This window comes from Bubalus kerabau, chromosome 13 (assembly GCF_029407905.1).
Source record: "Bubalus kerabau isolate K-KA32 ecotype Philippines breed swamp buffalo chromosome 13, PCC_UOA_SB_1v2, whole genome shotgun sequence".
Lineage (NCBI taxonomy): Eukaryota > Metazoa > Chordata > Mammalia > Artiodactyla > Bovidae > Bubalus > Bubalus kerabau.
Genome location: NC_073636.1, coordinates 55,644,227 through 55,666,120, shown reverse-complemented (window position 1 = coordinate 55,666,120; position 21,894 = coordinate 55,644,227). Strand labels below are relative to the sequence as shown.

General features: G+C 52.7%; 1 protein-coding gene across 1 annotated transcript in view; it reads right to left on the bottom strand.

Annotated features, from left to right (window-relative positions):
- The window catches only part of TAF4 (TATA-box binding protein associated factor 4), a 64,912-nt gene extending 43,841 nt beyond the window's left edge, over positions 1 to 21,071 (bottom strand). The window contains exon 1 of the mRNA XM_055544528.1: positions 19,784 to 21,071. Coding sequence (XP_055400503.1) covers positions 19,784 to 21,071 — 1,288 coding nt within the window. The remainder of the gene's footprint in view (positions 1 to 19,783) is intronic.
- Positions 21,072 to 21,894: the final 823 nt, after the last annotated feature.

Genomic DNA, 21,894 nt, shown 5'->3' with positions numbered 1-21,894 from the left:
AAAAAGTTGACTTAAAACTCAACATTCAGAAAACTAAGATCATGGCATCCAGTCCCATCACTTCAAGGCAGACAGATGGGGAAACAATGAAAACAGTGAGAGACTTTATTTTGGGGGGCTCCCAAATCACTGCAGATGGTGACTACAGCCATGAAATTAAAAGACGCTTGCTCCTTGGAAGAAAAGCTATGACCAACCTAGACAGTATATTAAAAAGCAGAGACGTTACTTTGCCAATAAAGGTCCATCTAGTCAAAGCTATGGTTTTTTCAGCAGTCATGTATGGATGTGAGAGTTGGACCATAAAGAGAGCTGAGCGCGGAATTGATGCTTTTGAACTGCGGTGTTGGAGAAGACTCTTGAGGGTCCTTGGACTGCAAGGAGATCAAACCAGTCAATCCTAAAGGAAATCAGTCCTGAATATTCATTGGAAGGACCGATGATGAAGTTGGAGCTCCAATACTTTGGCCAGCTGATGCAAAGAACTGACTCACTGGAAAAGACCCTAATGCTGGGAATGATTGAAAGGAGGAGGAGAAGGGGACAAGAGAGGATGAGATGGTTGGATGGCATCACCGACTCGATGGACATGAGACTGAACAAGCTTCAGGAGTTGGTGATAGGGAAGTCTGGCATGCTGCAGTCCATACGATCACAAAGAGTTGGACACAACTGAGCAACTGAACTGAACTGAATGTGAACACTGAAAGAAACTGATAAGCTGGACTTCATTAAAACTGAAAACTTGCTCTTTGCAATATACAGTTAAATGAAAAAGCAAACACAGGTTAAAAAAAAAACTTATGAAACAATTCTATCTGATAAAAGACTGATTGTATCTATGTTTTTAAAACTCTTACCAAACCAATAATAACAAAACAAACAACCCAATAAAAAAATACAGGTGAAACAATTGAATACACACTTCAGGAAAGATAGGAAAATGAAAAATAAGCACACGAAAAGATGCTCAAAGACATTAGTCATTAGGGAAATGCAAATTAAAACCATAATGAGATAGCTCACACACCCAAGAAACCAGCTAAAATTTAAAATACTATAGTAACAGCAATGATTTGAAACAACCATCATACATTGCTGGTGGTAATGTAAAATAGGACAGCAACTCTGGAAAAGAGCTTGGCAGATTAAAAAGTTAACAATAACTTAAATATCCAACAATCCCACTCCTATGCATCTGCCCAGCAGAAATTAAAACTCACGTCCATACAGAGATTGACAAGTTTATAGAAGCCATATTATTTTTTTCTTGTGTGTGTCCAATTGACAATACTGTGCTAGTTTCAGTTATTCAGCTTCACAGAAGCACTATCCTTAATAGTCAAAAGCGGGAAACCCAAATACCCACCAAATGGTGACTAGACAAATAAAACTCCATATCCATCCACAGCATGGAATACTGCTTTACAACAAAAAGGCATATATCAATATACGCAACAGCCTGGAAATTTTCACAAGTATTCTGCTAAGTAGAAGCCAGACAGAAAAGACTATCACTGTGTAAGTTCATTTATATAAAATTCTAGAAAAGGCAAAATCATAGAGACAGGGCAGATGACCAGCTAACCACCGAGGCAAGAGGCAAAAGGAAAAACTTTTTCAGCCTTTGGAACAACTCTCTATCTTGACTGTGGTGATGGTTACATAATTTATGTTTGCTAAAACTCACAAAACTATACCTTGAGAAGGATAAATTTTACTGTATGAAAATTATGCCTCAATAAAAGAGACTTTAAAAAATAAACACAATGAGATACCACCACACATCCACTGGAACAGTTAAGATGAAGCAGCCTTCCCATGCCAAGCCCTGGCTGGGACATGGAGCAACAGGAACTCTTGGAAATTCACACAACCACTCAGGAAAGCAGTGAGGTGGCCTCTGATGAGACTGAACATACGCTTCCATACGACTCAGCAATTCCACTCCTAACATTCATGCAGGAGGAGAGCATGTCCACGCACATGTCCACATGAAGCCAGGGCACTAATGTTACAGAAGTGTCGATCGTCACAGTCAAAAGCAGCAAGTGACCCACCACAAACGGATGAACGTATGGCATGTGTCCAAACGTGCAATGCTGCTCAGCACGATCAATGCATCACTGGCACACACAGCCACGTGGGTGAACTCAAACCACGCATGGAGGGAAGAGCGACCAACACCAGAAAGCACATGACGCATGATTTCATACACAGGAAATATTAGAAGGCAAAACCAGACGGCAGTGACAGAAAAGCGAAAAGGACATTTGTGTGGGCCCAGGGTGACCTAGGGTAAACGAGAGTCCTGCGTCTTGTGATGGGCGACAGACAGGGCATCCACTTCTCAAAATTCAATCTGTGTACTCAAAACAGATCCACTCTGTTGCATGCAAATACCCGCAGAAAGATTTTAATGTGTGCTGATGAGTGTTTCAAGACGAGCCCTGTCAACCCTAAAGCACCACAGACCAGACTTCCAAGTCACCCTGGAAGCTGAGGCCGCACTCCCAGTGCACAGCAGACTGGACCAAAACCACGGGGCTTCTGCCCTCCACAGGTAGGACCGCCCTCCACCTCCAGCCCAACACTTGCCGGCCGACCCATGCTGATGGATCCTTTGATCATTCAGGGAAAAGTAAAACGTCATTTTCAACTGTCGCCCTCCAAACCTACTTTAAAGTTTTAATGTTTGAACATGCAGAAAGGTATCACTACAAAAAATGATTTCTCCTCAGAGTATCCTAGATATAAAATGTAGTTTTTCAATCAAAACGTCACTAGATGATGATCTCCAGGTTACGCTGCTAAAAAAAGAAAATCAAGATTCAAGTCGATGTATATGCCACCTGTAGAAAAAAGAGGGGAAAGAAGTGCACATATTTATTTTTACAAAAAGAAATACTTGAAAAGATGGGCCACAGACTAATACAATTTATCCCTCTGGGGGAAGGGAAGAAAGCGGACTCAAGTTGAAAGTCCTAAAAAGCTCAGCATTCATACAGTGGAAATGTTCAAAATACAAAATTACAACAAACAAAAAAATAGGAACTAAAGTTTAAAACAAAGTAAAACAAAAATAGAAAAAAAGTAAACTATGTATCAAATTGGTAGCCCAGAACAAAAGAAAAGATTATTTTAATGGAGTCTTGAACATATAAAGAACTGCAAAGGGCTTTCCTGGTGGCATAGTGGGTAAGAATCCGCTCTGCAGTCCATGCGCCACGACCACTGAGGCCATGCTCCACAAGAGAAGCCACCGCAACCAGAGAGTGGCCTATGTGCATCATGAAGACCTAGCGCAGACATAAATAAATAAAATCTTAACACTATAAATACATACACAGTTTCAAAGACTTGGCGGGTAACCTGTGTTAGAAATACCAAGAGGAGGCCCTCCCCTCAAAGACTAGGCACAGCCCCTGGCTTTTCCAGGGCCATTTTCCTCTAAAGACCATTCCCCATCTTGCTGGGAAAAGTTCATCTCCAGGCCTGGGACCCCGAGAGCACAGGACACAGTGAGTGCTCACAGCCCAACAGGAAAGAATGAAGAGCCATCCCCACCCCACCTGGCCCCCGGTGCAGAGACAGGGGACAATGAAGAAAGAGGCACCTCCAGAAACACTGTGTGAGCCACTTGCCTTACAACACACAGACCAATGCCAGACACAGCCAAGACCCGAGGAAACACACACGAGAAGACGCAGGTAAGCATCTGGGTCGCTCCCACAGCAAGAGCCCGCCCACATAGGCACGTGAGGAACTCATCCTCCAGCAATCACCCCACGCACGCTGCTGCCCACCACAGCACGTCTTCCCTCTCTGCAGGGTCCCATCATGCACAACAGGCCTGGCCCAGAGCTGGCAACAGACCAGTACTGAAGAGTGAATGACGGGTCACTTAGGTGTACACCCATTAAGATCATGTTAACCAGAGCATAGTTAAGGACCTGGGAAATCCTGGACATCAAGAAACAATGGGTCAGAGATTATTATAACGACCTCTTGGTGACAGAAATAACAGTACACATTAATAATAATCATTCCTTTCCCGCACTTTTTTCCTATTCATCAAATTTTCTACAATGGAAATAAACTGCGAGACCAGATCTTACCTGGTTTGTTTGTAAGCTCAGATGAGGAAACATGTACCTTACCAAGGCCACTTCTGAACGACCCCCACACATCCGCCCGCTGGAGGTGCGCTCAGTCCTTTTCACTCTACCTGCCTCAGTGGGAGTGGACGGGGTGGGAGGACCCCACAGGGGCCTTCATCAGAACTCCTCTGATGACTTTTCATGTGTTTGCCAGCCATTTTCAACACTTGTCTTATGTCTATTCCAAACTCCTGCCATTCTGAACAGAGCTGTCTCCTTACTGCTGTGCTCAGCCCTGAGGTGCCACCTTCTCAGAGTGAAGCAAGCAGGCACTGAGAGCAGGACTTCTCCTAAAGATAATGAGCATTCATACTCATTCCCAGCAAGGGTGACAGTCTAGAGATCTCTAGACGTTCACCTGACATTCCTATCCCTAAAACAAGAACCCTAGACGTGAACAGGAAACTGTAAACTCAGGCACAAGTAGAGAAGACCCTAACCAAAAGAAACAGGACACTGTCTTCGGTGGATCCTTGGTGAAGCTGTCCTCAGGGAGACCTCCAGAGGCACAGCCTGGCTGTAAAGATCCAGACTCACAAGTGGAGGTGATGACATCTCACAAGACACTGAGAAAACAAGCCCTTCTCTCTGCTGTGAAGGCAGCGCTCACACCGTGCAACCACGAAGTGCTTAACCTGCACAAGCCAGGCTCTGCCATAAGAAAAGTGACCCCTGGTCTCCACACTAAGAGTGTGGGGAATACAAACATCCGCCATCAAATTCTAGTCCTGTGGAAAATGACATGTCAAGGGGACCAGAGATCTATCATCTCAATACAGCGCCCGGACTCCCTTACCAGGACACTCAGACGTGGCTGCCTGATGGACAAGCAGCACCCACACCACTGTTTCCTGGGATCCCCCAGACTCACTCTTCCACCTACCTCACAGCCCTTCATCAAGGCTGACCCCCACCCCCACCCCCCAGCCACCCAGCAGGCACCTCCCTCCTCATTACCCATGGGGTGCGGGAACCAGCCCACCCCCAACCCAGAGCAGGACACCCCAGTTGGGGAGGGTCGCTTTCTAACACAAACACCCAAATTCACCCTTGAAAGTCCCAAAAGCCCTTGGGGGCTCAGGTGGGGCCAGGTCCCTTGGGCTGCAACACTGGCCCTTGTCACCAGAACCCCAGACCAAGGAAGGGACTCGCGTTCCAGAAATGCCCTTCTCAGGACCCTGGATTCGCTCAGGGACAGGGACCCAGACAGGATGGGGGTCTCCCTCAGCCTTCCCCTGTCAAGTGTGTGCCCCTAGCGTACCATGGAGGCTCCCCCAAATACTCCCATTCATAGTAAAGTCTCAAAACAGGAAAAAAGATCAATTACCTCAACTTGATAATCTACAAAAAGTCAACAGCTAACATCATACTGAATGGTGAGAAACTCAAAGCTTTTCCACTAAGATCTGGTGCGAGCAAAAATGCCCCCCTCTCACCACCGCTTAAAACTGGAAGTCCTGGCCAGGGCAATAAAAGGAAATAAAGAGTATACAGATTGGAAAAGAAAAAATAAAACTGCCTTCGTTCACAGATCATATGATCATCTATGCAGAAAATCCAAAAGAACTGACCAAAAAACAAACAACTCCTTGGAACTAATAAACGGTTATAGCAAGGTTGCAGGATACAAAGTTAATACATAAAATCCAATTGCCTTCCTATAAACCAACAATGAATAAATGGAATTTGAAATTAAAAACACAATACCATTTATGTTAGCATCAAAAAAATGAAATACTTTGTTATAAATCTAACATAATGCCTACAATGATGAATTAAGTCAAAGGAGAACTCAATCAATGAAGAAATAGATACTCCACATTTATGGAGAGAAAGGCACGATACTGTCTAGATGTTAGTTCTTCCCAACTTGATCTGTAGACTCAACACATTCCCAATCAAAATCTCAGTGTGTTATTTCATGAGTATCAACAAGCAGATTCTGAAGTTCACATGGAGAGGAGGCCAAAGACCCAGAATGAGCCACAGAACACTGAAGGAGACCAAAGCTGGAGTGATTACCCAGCTTCAGGACTTACTAAAATGCTACAGTAGTGAAGACAGAGTGGTTCAGGGAAAGAACAGACAAACAGATCAATGGAACAAAACAGAGAGCCCAGAAACAAACCCCCATAAACACAGTAAACTCATCTTGGACAAAGGAGCAAAGCAACACAACAGAGCAAAGACAGTCTCTTCAACAAATAGTGCTGGAACCACTGAACACAAAGACAAATCTAGACGCAGACCTTACACCCATCACAGGAATGAACTCAAATGCATCACAGACCTAAAATGTAAAGTGCAACTAGGAAACTCCTAGAAGATAACACAGAAAAAAACCTAGGTGATGTGGGCACAGTGATGCCTTTTCAGATACAACACCAAAGGCACAGTCCATAAAAGAGAAAACTGACAGGCTGAACTTCATCAAAACTGAAAACATCTGTTCTACAAAAGACAATATCAAGAGAACGAGAAGACAAGTCATAGACTGGGAGAAGAAAATACTTGCAAAAGACACATCGATAAATTGTAATCCAAAATATGCAAAGAACTCTTAAAACTCATCAAGAAAACAAACAACCCAATTGGAAATGGGCCAAAGACCTAAATAGGAATCTCAGCAAAGAAGTACAGAAGGCAAACAAGCACACGGAGAGACGCTCCACGTAGTATGTCATCAGGGAAACCCCAATCAAAGCAACGAGATGCTACCACATCCAAACAGGAAGGCCGAAACCCAGAGCACTGAGGCCACGGAGTGCTGGTGAGGGTGTGGGGCAACAGGAGCTCGTTCCCCGCGGGCGGGCATGTGAGACGGGCAGTCACTCAGGAAGACCGTTTGGCAGTTTCTTACCAAATGATGCAGCAGCTCTTGCTCCTATTTACCCAAAGGAGCTGAAAACTTATATCCATTCAAAAACCTGCACATGGATGTTATAGCAGCCGTATGCATAACCGTCAAAACTTGGAAGAAACCAAGATGTCCTTCACTAGGTGATGGATAAACAAACAGCAGTGCACCTGGACAGTGGAACGTTAGAGTGATGGAAAGAAACGAACTATCAAGCCATGAAAAAGACACGGTGAAAGCCTAGGTGTATATTACCAAGTGAAAGAAGCCAATCAGAGAAAACAACAATAGTGTATGATTCCAACTATATGTCATTCTGGAAAAGACAAAACTATGGAGAGAGTGAAAAGATGAGTGGTTGCCAGGGGTTGAAGAAGAGGGACAACGAGGTGGAGCACCAAGCATCGTGAGGGCAGTGAAACACTCTGTGTGACACTGTAATGATGGAAACACACCATCACACGTTTGTCCAAACCCACAGAACGCACAACACAGCAGTGAGCCCGGACATAAACTGCGGCCCCGGAGAGGTGATGACCTGTCAGGGCAGGCTTACCAGTTGTAACAAATGCCTCATCTGGTGGGGGTTGTGGATGATGAGGGAGGCTGTGTGTGCTGGGGGCAGGGGTGTAGGGAAAATCGCTAGATTTTCCTCTTAAATTGATGTGAAACTAAAAATGCTTTTTAAAATTTTATTATTTTTTAGTCTACTTTTGCTAGCATGGAATTCCAGTTGAGCTATTTCAAATCCTGAAAGACGATGCTGTGAAAGTGCTGCACTCAATATGCCAGCAAATTTGGAAAACTCAGCAGTGGCCACAGGACTGGAAAAGGTCAGTTTTCATTCCAATCCCAAAGAAAGGCAATGCCAAAGAATGCTCAACTACCGCACAATGGCACTCATCTCACACGCTAGTTAAGTAATGCTCAAAATTCTCCAAGCCAGGCTTCAGCAATACATGAACCATGAACTTCCAGATGTGCAAGCTGAGGAACCAGAGATCAAATGGCCAACATCCACTAGATCATGGAAAAACCAAGAGAGTTCCAGAAAAACATCTATTTCTGCTTTATTGACTATGCCAAAGCCTTTGACTGTGTGGATCACAATAAACTGAAAAATTCTGAAAGAGATGGGAATACCAGACCACCTGACCTGCCTCTTGAGAAACCTATATGCAAGTCAGAAAGCAATAGTTAGAACTGGACATGGAACAACAGACTGGTTCCAAATAGGAAAAGGAGTTATGTCAAGGCTGTATATTGTCACCCTGCTTATTTAACTTCTATGCAGAGTACATCATGAGAAACGCTGGGCTGGAAGAATCACAAGCTGGAATCAAAACTGCCGGGAGAAATATCAATAACCTCAGATATGCAGATGACACCACCCTTATGGCAGAAAGTGAAGAGGAACTAAAGAGCCTCTTGATGAAAGTGAAAGAGGAGAGCGAAAAAGTTGGCTTAAAGCTCAACATTCAGAAAACGAAGATCATGGCATCTGGTCCCATCACTTCATGGCAAATAGATGGGGAAACAGTGGAAACAGTGTCAGACTTTATTTTGGGGGGCTCCAAAATCACTGCAGATGGTGACTGCAGCCATGAAATTAAAAGACGCTTACTCCTTGGAAGGAAAATTACGACCAACCTAGATAGCATATTAAAAAAGCAGAGATATTACTTTGCCAACAAAGGTCTGTCTAGTCAAGGCTATGGTTTTTCCAGTGGTCATGTATGGATGTGAGAGTTGGACTGTGAAGAAAGCCGAGCACCAAAGAATTGATGATTTTGAACTGTGGTGTTGGAGAAGACTCTTGAGAGTCCCTTGGACTGCAAGGAGATCCAACCAGTCCATTCTAAAGGAGATCAGTCCTGGGTGTTCACTGGAAGGACTGATGCTAAAGCTGAAACTCCAATACTTCGGCCACCTCATGCGAAGAGTTGACTCATTGGAAAAGACCCTGATGCTGGGAGGGATTGAGGGCAGGAGGAGAAGGGGACGACAGAGGATGAGATGGCTGGATGGCATTACCGACTTGATGGACATGAGTTTGAGTAAACTCTGGCACTTGGTGATAGACAGGGAGGCCTGGTATGCTGCAATTCATGGGGTCGTAAAGAGTCAGACCCGACTGCGTGACTGAACTGAACTGAACTGGACAGTCCAGGGTAGAGCCCCAAACCCCACCTGAGAAACAGCCTCTGAGTGACTGGCTGATAGTGGAACAATCTCCTCCCACACCAAGACCCTCTAAACCAAGAGTAAAGGAACCTAAGAGGTACTAAGCTCACAAGAGGAGAGAGTAGATGGACAGGAGGTTGCGGGAATCCCGGCAGTCCACTGGCTGGGACGCATGCTGCCCTCTCTCCTCCACAGCATCCTTCGTGGACTCCACCTGTTTCACCGTCCAGGGGTCACAACACCCAGAACCCGTCTCTGGCAGCTTCTCTTCTCCCCGCTATCCTACCCTCCCCCAAACCAGGTGAGCACACCGTCCCTGTGGTGTGAAGAGCAATCCCCCTTTTAAGAACACCTTTCTAGGTCCCAGCCCTGAAGCCACTTCCTGACTCACACTCATATGGGTAGACGACCCAAACTCAAACTTCTAGAACCAAGCACGTGGCTTTCCTAAGGGAGTCACTGGCCTGCTCACAGGATGTCCCACACGCTGCTGGGAAGCGGCAATGCTTCCTGGATGACAATTCCTCTCACACCAGGCCTGTGTCCCCTGCTCCCCTACTGGAGACCGGGGCAAGGGTCCCCACGCAACAAAACACCACCCACCCTACAGGAGCACCACCCCTGCACCATAACACCCAAGGTCCCAGAAAATGGCCCATGGCACGGCTCTCCCTACAGAGTGACAACAAAATCCAACACATGGTTCGGCCACATATAGCAAGATGCCCCGAGCGGGTAGGAGGGGAAAACGAGGGTGTGGTGACCACAAGTGGGGACACGGGCTGCTGCGGCTGGGGAGGTAGGGTCCAGACAGGCACACGGGAGGCAGGCAGGGACCCAGGTCTCCTGCCAGGGGTGTCACAGGTGATTATTTAACTGGTAAACGACCGGAGACTGTGACTAATTCAACTCTACACACCTCATATCCAAACACACATCCTGCCCTCCACTGGTCTCTGTCTCAACCAATGCTTCCTGAAGTTTCGGCCAGTCTGCTAAACAATGGACTGTCCATAAACACCCCAGGTCTCCGGGACTCCCCACATAAGCGCCATGCCAACGCGGAAGTCGAGGCAGAGCAAGGCCCAGGCACCCTGCTTCACTGATGAGCCCACAATCGAGACCCACGGGTAATTCCCAGGAAGTCCCACCTACACAGACTCAGAACACCTACCCTGCTGGCTGCGGCTCCTGGAGACAAGTCTCAGGGAGAGACCCATGGTCCTGAGGAAGGGCCTGCTCTGCTGGGGGCCGGGGTTCAGAAGCCACACCTTCAGAGGGTTAAAGCCCATCCTCTGGACAACTGCCCTCAAGTGAAGGAACACACGACAGGGGGGAACACACTGATCCCAGCAGTGTCCCTGCACAGCCATGGAAGTGGGCTCACTCTGGGCCCCCCTCTCCCTGCACACGGGGTACTCGTGCTGGCCAACCGTGCTGACTCAGGGAATGGAGCCCAGATGCTCAGCTCTGCTTGTGCCCACGCGTCTCCACACGGCCTGTCTCACCTTGCTGAGGCTAGGCCGGGACAGGACACTTCTCTCTAGGGTGGCAGGTCCCCAGCAGGCCGGCAGCCCCCAAGGTCACAAAGCCAACACTACCCCCAAGCGCAGCCTCAGAGACATTCACAGAGGCGTGTGGTTTCCCAACTGCTCAGCGTGGAAGAAAAGCTGTCGGCCCACGAGGGCCCAGGCCAGGCTGCCAAGGCACACAGAGGTTGGGAGCCTTGCCTGGACCCACATGATCCCTAACCAGCTCTTTGCCCATCATTCCCGTGGCCCAGCTGGAGGCTGTCTTCATCACCCGAGGACTTTCAAGGTGGACATTCTGAACTGAGTTTAACTGCAAAACACGTCACTAAGCGGCATGAAACCTGACTTGTTATCTAATCAGTCCAAAGCAGCAGAGGGAACTGCGGTGCATCCAGAACTGAACAGAACAGGCAGAAAGCCTATTTTGAGAAATTACACCAAGGGAGGGAGTGACTAATGACACGGCAACTCAGAAATGACATTCCACTCGCCCCACCCCCACTGACCTGCAGAGGTTCAGCCATTCCCCGCCCATCAGAAGGGCACTCCCTGAGGGCAGGACAGTCCTGCTCAGCACCAGGTCGGACTTGAACTTGGTGCTCAGTTCATGCTTGCTGATCGATGAGCGGCCAAGCTCTGGAACCACCGACCTGGCCTGCGGGGCCACGAATAGGGCCACTGACTGTCCACCAAGACAGCTCTATGCCTTCAGGGCCCAGCTGGAGGAGCCGCGGCCTCTGCCCCTCGAGGCCAGGGTGCCTCCGGACGGCTCACCCTCCCAGTCAGCAGGGTGGCCTCAACCAGAGCACTTGCAGGGGCCGTGACGGGCCTTTCAAAGCCAAGACCATGGAGCACAGTTCCTGCCACCAGGAGAAGCCCACAGCCGGGCACTCCACGCCCTGCCACACCTGCTTTCCAGACAGGAAGCGAGCATGCTCCCTGGGACAGCCTCTCCACATGCGGACTTTCCCTGCGCAAAGCCTGGTCCCTGAACACCAGCTGCTCCAGTGGGCACAGCCCAGAGGGCGTACTGTAAGGAGGGCAGCACCCTGGATGCCCAGCCCCTTGGTAAGTGGCCATTAGGTCCTTGAAAAGCGACTCACCTCCAGTCTCAGTATCTTCAAAGGAGGTCATCTGCAGGGGACCATCAGCTCCAGAAACGGACAGGCCCCTGAAGACCTACAGATGCCTACCCACTGGCATGTGGCAGGAGTCAAGGACTGCACACACCTGGGCTCATTGACTCGAGCCCCACAAGGAGAGCACTGACATTCATTCTAAGGGGTTTTCATATAAGGCAGAGAGGCCAGTGGACAGCACTTCCCCAGTGACAAGCTCCAACGTCACAAAATACTCTCCCCAGAAGGGCTGGCAGCATTCAGACACCCCCCTTCCTCCTCACCCTCTGCCCAGCAGGGTCTGCCCCTCTCCACCTTCTCCCAGAAGGCAGCCCTCTCTCTCTGGATCTGCACTGAGGCTCCCGTGGGGGTGACCCCACGACTAAAAATTCCATCAAACACCACGACTCCCACATTCTGACCTCTTCTGACCTCTCCCTCAATCTTCTGCTTATATTCAACTCCCTCCATTTCCTCCACAAACAGGCATCTCAAATTTAACATGTCCAAACAAGCACACTTGTGCCCACCCCCACTGGCCCCCAGGGAATGTTCCACCTTCTTTCATGCCACCACAGTCCCCAACCTCACTCCCCCCAGGATGCCCTGTCCTTACCCCTGACCTCCAAACTATCAGTAGGTCCACCATGCTCCATGTCGACACTGGCGTCCCAGGCCCGACTACCTGCGTACGCCTGGCTGCTGCCCTGGCCACCACCAACCCCTGCTGGCCAACCTGCCTCTACCTACCTCACCCCTGTATTCCACACACAGAAAGTGCTCTCATAACACAGCTCAGATCCAACCACCACCCTGCTGAGAACCCTGGAATAAACTCAACCCCCAGCACTTCTGAATGCACAGCTCTGTGACCAGCCGGCCCCCAGCCAGTTCCCATGGCTCCCCCAACTTGGGCTCTCCTCCCTGACCTGCTCTTAAGTCCCTGCACTGGCCCCTTCCTCTCCTGAAGCCAGGTCCCCGGCAGCATGCAGCTCCCTTCTCACCACCCAGGCCTCAACTGCCTGCTTGGAAGGCCTTCTGGTCCCTTGTCCACACCATCAACCTGGGGTGAGAAACCCGCAAAACCAAGCCCCCAACAGCAGGGGCTCTGTGGGTCTGGGGCCCCAGCCTCGAGCCGGCATCCACAGCAGCCTGGCTCACTGGCTCAGTCCATGCCTGGAAAGCAGGACACGGTCTCCACCAACACCTCCATCAACCAAGGGCTTAATTACCCTCACATGGTTTAAACATCCAGCCATGAAACCAGATACAACTTGCTAAAGAAAATCTTTAGAACACTGCTGGTTTCTAAAAAGTCACATTTTGGCCATGTTTCTAAACACCACGGTTTTAAAAGCGTAAACAGTCGAGTCCTTCAAAGGACACCAGTATCAAAGACTTGAAAACGTTCAGCACAGCAGGCGCGCAGAGTGGACGCGGGACGGCCACGAGAGGCCAGTGGCCACGAGCACCACAGGTGCCACGGCGCTGATGTGCGGCCCGAGGCAGGGAGGCACCAGGCGGACGCAGGGAATGTCCAAGACCACCGAGGGGTGGGAGCCAACCCAAAACAGGCAGGAGAAGGCGGCCCTTATGGGGTGACCCCGGCTCCGCAAAAGTTAGAAGCACTTCTGCACCCGACACGGGCTGAGATGACATCGTCAAAATGAGACCTGGCCGACAAGTGAGGTTACAAGTGACGTCTTTTTCCCTCCTTACACTTTCCCTTTCTTTCCAAACTTCCTATAATGAATAAAACTAATTTTATGATCAGAAAAAACAGGTGGGTAAAGAAATCATTTTCAAGTGACCAACAATTTGTATAACATATTTATTTTTAAAAAATCAAGAACATATTCCTTTTTAACTCTTCGAATACTTACCTTGATACGTACGACACTACTATTTTACAGCATTTTTACAAGATCAAACAGGCTAGACACAGGCCTGTCTCTTCCGTGCCAAGCTCACTAACGCCTGGCGTCCATCTGAATAAACTTCATGAAGACGAGCCCCACTTTGAGAGCTGTATAAACTCCTTTAACCACCTTTCCTGAGTGGCTGTCCACGTACTTCAGCACAAAGAGCAGAAAAGCTGCCTTCTCCCCCCGACCCCGAGACTCAGGTGTAAGCACAGTATACACTTCCTCCCCAAAGCCCGCGGCCTCCTTGCTGACCCCACCGGCCTCTTTCTGCCTGACCAGCAGGCCGGCCGTGCCCAGCACTGGGGAGGGGGCTGAGGTCTCTGAGTCCTGCCCTGTCCATTCAGTGTCCACTCAGGCCACTGACCCCCAAAACAAGTCACTCACAAGGTAGAACCTTCTTACCACTTGCCCCCAAGTTCTGAAATCCAACATCCAATTTGAAGAACTGTTTTAGGATTTCCCCATCTCTGGAGCGGGACGATACTCAGATGATACCAAGCCCTCCCGGACACAGGTTCCCCAGCATCAGCACCGACCCCCTGCACCCTCCTCTTCACCTGGTCACGTACCTCCCAAGTTTGGGGCTCAACATCAGCAGGCATGTCCCATCCTCCCAGGCCACGTGGAAAACAAAGAAAGGTCCCATCCAGGCTCTAACTTCGGGAGGGAAGGACAAATGTCCGACCCAGCTTCACAAGCCCGCAGGGCTGCAGAGGGGCTCTGCGCTCACAGGCCTGCGTCACGTCCATCAGGAAGCCCACGCTGGGAGGGTGGGGGGCTCCCCCCTCCACCCACGCACGGCCTCCACCCACCCCCAAGCAGCAGCGCAGCCAGGCAGGCAGCCAGACAAGAAACAGGTGTGGCATCCATGCGCTTCTCAAACTGGGAGCAAGGGAGGAATCTAAATTGTGGACAATTTTGTCTTCTGAAGGTTTTAATTTCTTGGTGTAGCTATTTGAGGATATGTAAAATTCAAAACTGTTAATTTAAAGCTTGCATGGCCCTATCCTAGAAATATAAAGTTTCCAATTTTCAAACATAATTTTATAGCACTTAATCTACTTCACTCGGCGTTAAAGAGCAATTATTCTAAGATGGTCTGAAGTGCAGTGTTTGTAATTTACAGACCAGGAGCCATGACCCCTCAGGCCCGAAAGGAAACAGCGCAACGCAGTCACCTGCCAGGCACACAACACCCAGGACGGAGGGTCCTGTTGCAGACAGCTCCCCTCTCCCTTGTTTTTCTTTCTCAGTTTGTCCTGTTACTATCAAAAGCCTGATTAAATAGCCTGATTAAATAATAGGCTGCCAACCTCCAGCCAAAGACAAACCTCAGAGGTGAGAGCCCCAAGCAGCGACTGAGTCAGTCAAGACAATCTGGAAAACCTGAGTCTCCTGCTTGTTATCAACTTGAAGACACGGAAAAGTGCTTTTGAGAATGATGCAAATTACCCCAAAGCTCAGGCAAGTTTCTCCAGAGTCCTTTCAAATCTCTGCTTCAAGATTTTCAAAAACAGTTTTAATTATGTTTTGATCAACTCACATGCAACTAGTGATTTATAAAAAAGCTTTCCTCAGACCTATCACTTAAGATGAGGAAAGCTTACATTTACACACTGCAAACGGCTCAAGAAGCACGTCAGAACCACCGTCATCTCATTACGATTTCAAAGAAACAAACAGGTGCACCCGCCCCTACTGCTCTCTCCCACTCCTGAGCTAGGGCAGGGCAGAACTGGCCAGTCCTGTTCTGATCCCACCCCACCGCTGGGGGCCCAGCGCCCACCGGTCAGCAACTGTGAAGGTATCTGAGGAGCCCAGGCTCCACCCCCACAGTCCAGGGAGACAGGATGGCTACCCACCAGCCAGAAGACCATCTTCCTCGCTGCTTCCTTCCAGAGCCCTAACAGATAAGGGCTCAGCCCTCCTGCAGCAGGACTGGCTGTTGTCAAACTTCTCAGACTCCGGTGACTCCACCACTAGGGCAGGGTTCACTGCCCGGGAGCACAGTGAGCAGTGGGAAGAGACATCCCCAAAAGGCCTGGGGGTACCTTTCCGGGTTGCTGCTAAAATGTGAGGATCATCAGTCCACAGACACCCACATGGGCATAGGACATCATCCCAGACCACGTCACCAAGACAGCTATGTCCACACTAAAGAGACAGGGACAGCCAGGACAGAAGGTGGGGCAGAGAGCGAAGAGCAGGGACCGCCTGCTTGTCCACTGAGGGCCTCCCCCAAGCTGGCAGCGGGGAAGTGACTCAGAGACATCACCTCTTCTGTCGCTGAGCAGAGCATCAGAACCAAGCTCCCCGGGTGCTGAGAACCTATCCCATCTGGGCGCAGTTTTGATGGGAATAAAGCCATCCTGTAGACTCGGCTACATCCATAGGAAGTACTGCTTGAAGCTGATGACAAAGGCCAGGGAGCTGAGACAGCACGTGAATAAACACCACTTGACAGACGTGCATGGTTCATCCCAATGCAGTTTCACAGCCTTCACAACGGGGCCAAGCCCACTTTCTACCTGGGGAAACGGAGGCCCAAGGACCATGTATTCTGTCCCAGGTGAAGAGTGCCCTCAAGTGACAACATATAAACTCCTAAGGCTATCCCCTGTGCCAAACACTTCTGCAGAAGTCGGCCACCAGAACATCCTGAGCCCCAAGCCCTACCATCCTGCTCAGGGTCCGCCATCCCGGAACTCAACCCAGTCTACACAGCAGTTGGCCCCCAGACTCTTCCTCTTTCCCCACCATCCAACAGTTCCATTCACCAAGGATGGGAACCCTACCCTAGACCTCGCCTTTCCAAGCGCAGCCACCTGAAGACTGCTTATCTTAAGTCAGCCCCATGCAATCGTCCCGAAGCCAGGGTATGGAGGAAAGGCGTTCTCTCCTGGAATGAGAACTGTACTTCAGCCAAACCTGAGCATCACAGGAGGACAAATTCTCCGTGAAAGCAGAACAGACAGAGACACACACTACTGAAAATGCAAACTTGCCAACGAAAGATAACCTTTAGAAACGAGCATCTCTAATGTAACACCTATCTGAAAAGATCTCTTAAAACCATTTGCGCACATGATAATTTTGGTGTCATATCACTTTTCTCTCCTTTCAACCATAATCATAATATTACTTTTATGACTACTCTAAGCTGTACAGAACTAACTAGTGCTCTTCACCGTTCTTGGGACCACCGCCTTTGCTGCAACAATCTCTCTGAAGACTTACATGTTCTCAATATTCCCCACAGCAGATTAAAACTGAGACTCTGGTACCTTCAAACAAGTAAATTAATCATAATAACATCAACGTCTCTTTACAAAACCATCCTGACAAAGACATAACAACTGAATCTGCTGAAACCAAATTCAACAGGAACTCACAGTGGGCTGGGAGGATGAGACACGCAAGGCCTGCCGGCCCTCAGGGACTCAGTGAAGCCTCTGTCCCTGTTTCCATCACCACCACCCCCGACGGTGGGGCAGGCCCCTCTCACCCATACTCCAATTGCCAACAGTCTGTTATTTCACTTGACACCTATGTGTAGCTTTGAAAACCCTGCCCACCCCTAACCCCTGAGTACTAACCAGAGTGTATTATCAGCCAGGCGATAGGTATTTTCACAAGTTAATTCCACCTCCGCTTTATACATTTTTATGATGACAGCTTTCAATAAACAAGAGACCTCAAGTAGAACTTAGTATCTTCTGATCGCTCAATTACATGAGATAACTAGAATATTCATAATCTTTCACTTTGATTTATAGAATTAATTTGTACTATTTAAAAGAAAGTACTTTGTTGTGGGGAATTGGTAGTAGTTTTAACTATGCTTTTTCTGCTCCTGCTTTTCCAAATTAGTGGATCGACTGTGGGGGTAGGGGAAGCATGAAGAGATGGATGTGAGTTTTTTATTTTCTAGAAAGCATTTGGCCCCTTTAAAGCACAGCTCTCCACATTTGTCACCCAAATGTCAACATGAGCTGTTCTCTGCTCTCTCTCTCTCACACACACACACACACACACGCACGCACGCACACACACGGGACTACCGCAAAGACTCATGAGAACTCATGCAAAGAGTCAGCGCTTTTACAGTTTTCTTCAAGGAGTCGCCTACTTGTCACATGCAGACATCCTTAACACCGCCGGTAGAACAGGAGATGAAAGCGCGTCCAGGGTCAATCATGACAGAGCTGACAGAGGCGCCCTTTCAGAACCACAGCTTCCTCCCCCAGAAGGCGGCAGGCAGTGCAGGCTGCACCTATGCAGAGGCGAGGGGATCCAGTCAGCCCCAAACCGCCACACCTACAGGCATCACACGAGTGCCCCGGGGGGCCTCCTCCCCGGGCACAGCGCCAGCCTCACCAGCTCCACTGACTCACAAACTTCACTGACAGTTTTCAGAACAAAAGCGTCGTGCAGGGAACTGTCCTGGCCAGGAGTGGGGCAGGTGCTGAGGACCACTGAGAAGATACTTTAATGAGTAACTGAAAAGTATTTTGACGTTTTACATAACCTGCTACCACTATGACTTCTCTTTTTTAAGCGTCACTAAAGATCAAACGTATTTTCCACTAAAAGGTCAAAATACACATAATGAGCAAAACAGAACCTTTAATGAAACCCTCCTACAAACTCTAAAACAAAGCATGTTGTAAGAGGCACCCTGCACCTCTCAGGTACCTATTTTACATCACCTCCTTCTGGGAGCAGGGCAGACCTCACGACCACCCCCAAACACAGCACTCTTGGCTGGAACCTTGCCTCCTCCCTGAAGTGGTGTGAAATCAGATCCCTGCCAGGTGCCGCCACCGCTCCAAACCTCACGGCACTGTGACAGCAAGACCTTCCTTCTAAGACGCTGAAATCCTCTCAAGGTGACCAACGGCTGCTTCAGAAAGCACGAGGGGACGCACACACAGGCGGTGCTGTTTCCACTACTCCTGCCGCCAGCACATGTTACTACACGGCAGGGGAGGAGCGCTCTGCGTCCACGCAAGCGAGGCCAGGGATGGAAGCAGAGACTGGGAGCCTCCAGTGCTGGGGTTTCTCTCTGCCCAGGAAGCCCGAAAGAAAGCACTGGGACACACTTAATGCCAGGGGACCTAGAAAGCCTTAAAAAGCTGCCCAGAGGACAGAAGATGGAGTGTGGGTTCCGAGACGCTGCCTGTCCTCCTACACCATCTGTACCTCCAAAGGACTCACTGACCGGGGAGCCCCAGCCCACCGCTGCTGACTGCATCGGTAACAATCAAAGTAGCCGGGCGTCCCCCAAGTGAGGACTCCGTGCAGAACCACACGGCCACTACGGGAAGTGCTGAAAAACGACTGCAGGAGCCGCGTGAGGCAAGGGCTGTGACCAGGAAGGGTGTGTGCCCCGGGATCCCTACAAGCTCACCTGGGAACTCTGCCATCCTGGTGTCAGCAGGGGAGCAAAAGCTTTCCACGCAGGCTTGCCCAGCCTCACGGAGGGGGCGTCACTCCCCTGACCTCACCGGGAAAGGGGGTCCCTAGACCACCAGAAGGGGACACCAATCACAGACCAGCCCAGTAACAGAGCATAAGAGTTCAGTGAGGACACAAACCATATGCCTGATCCCAGGAACCAGGGAGAGAAGAGCCAAGCATGGGGAAGTCACCGGCCCAGAGTGAATAACCCAGCAAGTTGTCCCCAGCTGCTACTGCTGTCCACTGTGGGGGCACCGGGCAGGGACACACAAGGCAGGGAGGAGAGGAGAGGGCCCACTCGGCAGAAGTCCCGACAGAGAAAGTTCCCCAACGCAAAGCGGTGAGTAGAAGCCAAGCCCAGCACAGCTAAGAGGCCCCCGCAGCCACATCACGCAACACTCGAGCACATACAGGCCCGGGACCGGCCCGGACCGGGGCAGAAACGCACCAGCAGAGCTCATGACCTCCGCGTCCTGCCAGCCCGACAACTTCCTGGACTCCCGGCTGGGGAGCACACACACAGCCGCTCGGCGGCGCGGCCACTCACCTGGGGGCAGCTGGAAGTTCTGGATGTTGGTGGGGTTCTGCGGCGGCTGCGGCAGGCGTGGGGCGAGGACCGTGGGCGTCAGCGTGGCCCGGATCCCCCCGGTGGTGGCCGAGGGCGTCCTGGGCAGGCTCTGGGTCACCGCGCTGGCCGAGCCCTTGGGCAGCCCGGTGGGGGTGCCCGGGGCCGGCGGCGGGAGGCCGGCGGCGGCGGCGGCGGGCAGCGCCCCTTGCATAGTTGGCCCGAGGATCATGCCGGACCCCGCACCGGCCGGGCAGCTGGTCGCCAGGGTCTGCGGCGGCGGGGGCGCCGGCTGCAGCGCGGTCTTGGGCGAGTCGGCCTTGGCCACCTGCGCGGGCGCGGCGGCGGGCCCGGGCTGACTGTTGGCGGCGGGCGCCGGGGCGGGCGCGGGCGCGGGGGCCGGGGCGGGCGCGGGGGCGGGCGTGGGGGCGGGCGCGGGCGCGGCGCTGCCCCCGTTCTGCGCGGCTGCCGGGGGTCCGGCCGGGGGCCCGGGCGGCCGGGCCAGGCTGGCGGCCGCGGGCGGCGGCGGCGGCGGGGCGGCGGCGGCGGGCGCGGGGGGCGCAGGGGGCGCGGCGGGCGCAGGGGCCGCAGGGGGCGAGGGGGCGCGGGGCGCGGGCGCGGCGGGGGCGCCGAGGAAGGGCGGCGTCTGGATGACAGTGGCGGCGGCAGGCTTGGGCGGCGGCGGCGCGGGCGCGGGCCCGTTGTGGAGCAGGCTGACAGCAGGTGCGGCGGCGGCGCGGAGCGAGTTCCCCAGCGCGGCGCTCCCATTCAAAGTTTGCGCGGCGCCGGGGCCGCCGGGCGGGCCGTTGCGGGCGGCGGGCTTGGCGGCGGGCTCGGGCGCGGCCGCTGCCGCCGGCGGGCAGGCCCCGGCCGCGGCGCCCGCTCCGGCTCCGGCCCCGGCGCCCGCGCCGGCCTCGAGCGCGTTCAGCTTCGCGGCGGGCCCTGCGGAGACAAGCGGGGCGGCGCGGTGAGGACGCGGGCCCGGCCGGCGGCCGCCCGCGCTCAGGCCGCGCCGCGCTCTACCTGCGGGGGGCGGCTCCGGCGCCGCTGCGGGCGCGCCCTCGGCCGGCACGGCTCCGGCTCCGACATGGTTCCCGAGCGCGCCGGCGGCCGCGGCCCGCGCCTCGGGCGCGCGGGGCGCGAGGTGGTGGTGGTGGGCCGCGCTGGCCGCCAGCTGCGACTCGAGCGAGCCCACCAGGTCGCTCACCACTTTCTCGTCCACCTCGCTGTTGAAGAAGACCTCGTCCAGCAGATCCGAGCCCGCCGCCATCTTTCCTCCTCGGCCCGCCGCCGCCGCCGCTCGGCCGGCGCTGGGCGGGGAGGAGGCTCCGCGCGGGCGGGCGGGCGGGCGGGCGGGCGGCCGCGGGGGCGGGCGGGGGGCGGCGCGCGCCGGGCGGGGCGGGGGCGGCGGCCGGGCGGGGGGCGCGGGCGGCCGGGCGGGGGGGAGGGCGGCGGCAATGCGGTGCGCAGGCGCGGCGGCGTGCCCGCCCCCGCCCGCCGCTCGGCGCCTCACCATTGGCCGCGGCGCCCCCCCGCCCGGCTGCCCGGCGTCCCGCGATTGGCCGCGCCGTGCGCTTAAAAGGCGCGGCCAATGGCTGCGAGCGGCAGAAGCCGGGGCGCGGGCGGGCGGCCGGGGGTCGCGGGCTAGTGGGCTAAGGGCCTGGGCGTCCTTGGGCTGGCGGGGATGTCGGGGTCCAGGTTGCCAGACGGGCCAGAGGCCGACGACCCAGAGGACAAGACGGGCGGGGACCGCGGCCGGGGCCTGGTGGGGGCGGCAGCAATGACTGGCTCTTTGTCTCCGCTTGCTCCAAAATGGCTGCGGCCAGAGCTGACGGGATCGCCGGGCGGGCGGGCGGGCGGACGGGCGAGGGAGCGGGGACGCCTATATCGGCGCTAAAGCCGCTGCAGCCCGCGGGAACCCGGCACCCCGTGAGGGCACTGCCTGGGGGCCGGATCAGCGAGGTAGCCTGGGCGTCGTCGCCATTGTTCCCGGGCGGGCGCAGGCCCCGAAGCCCGGGGCACCGGGCGGGGCGAGCGCTGGCCTGTCCCCCGGACCGGCGCCTCGGTCCGCCCGAGACCGGGCGTCTCGCGCC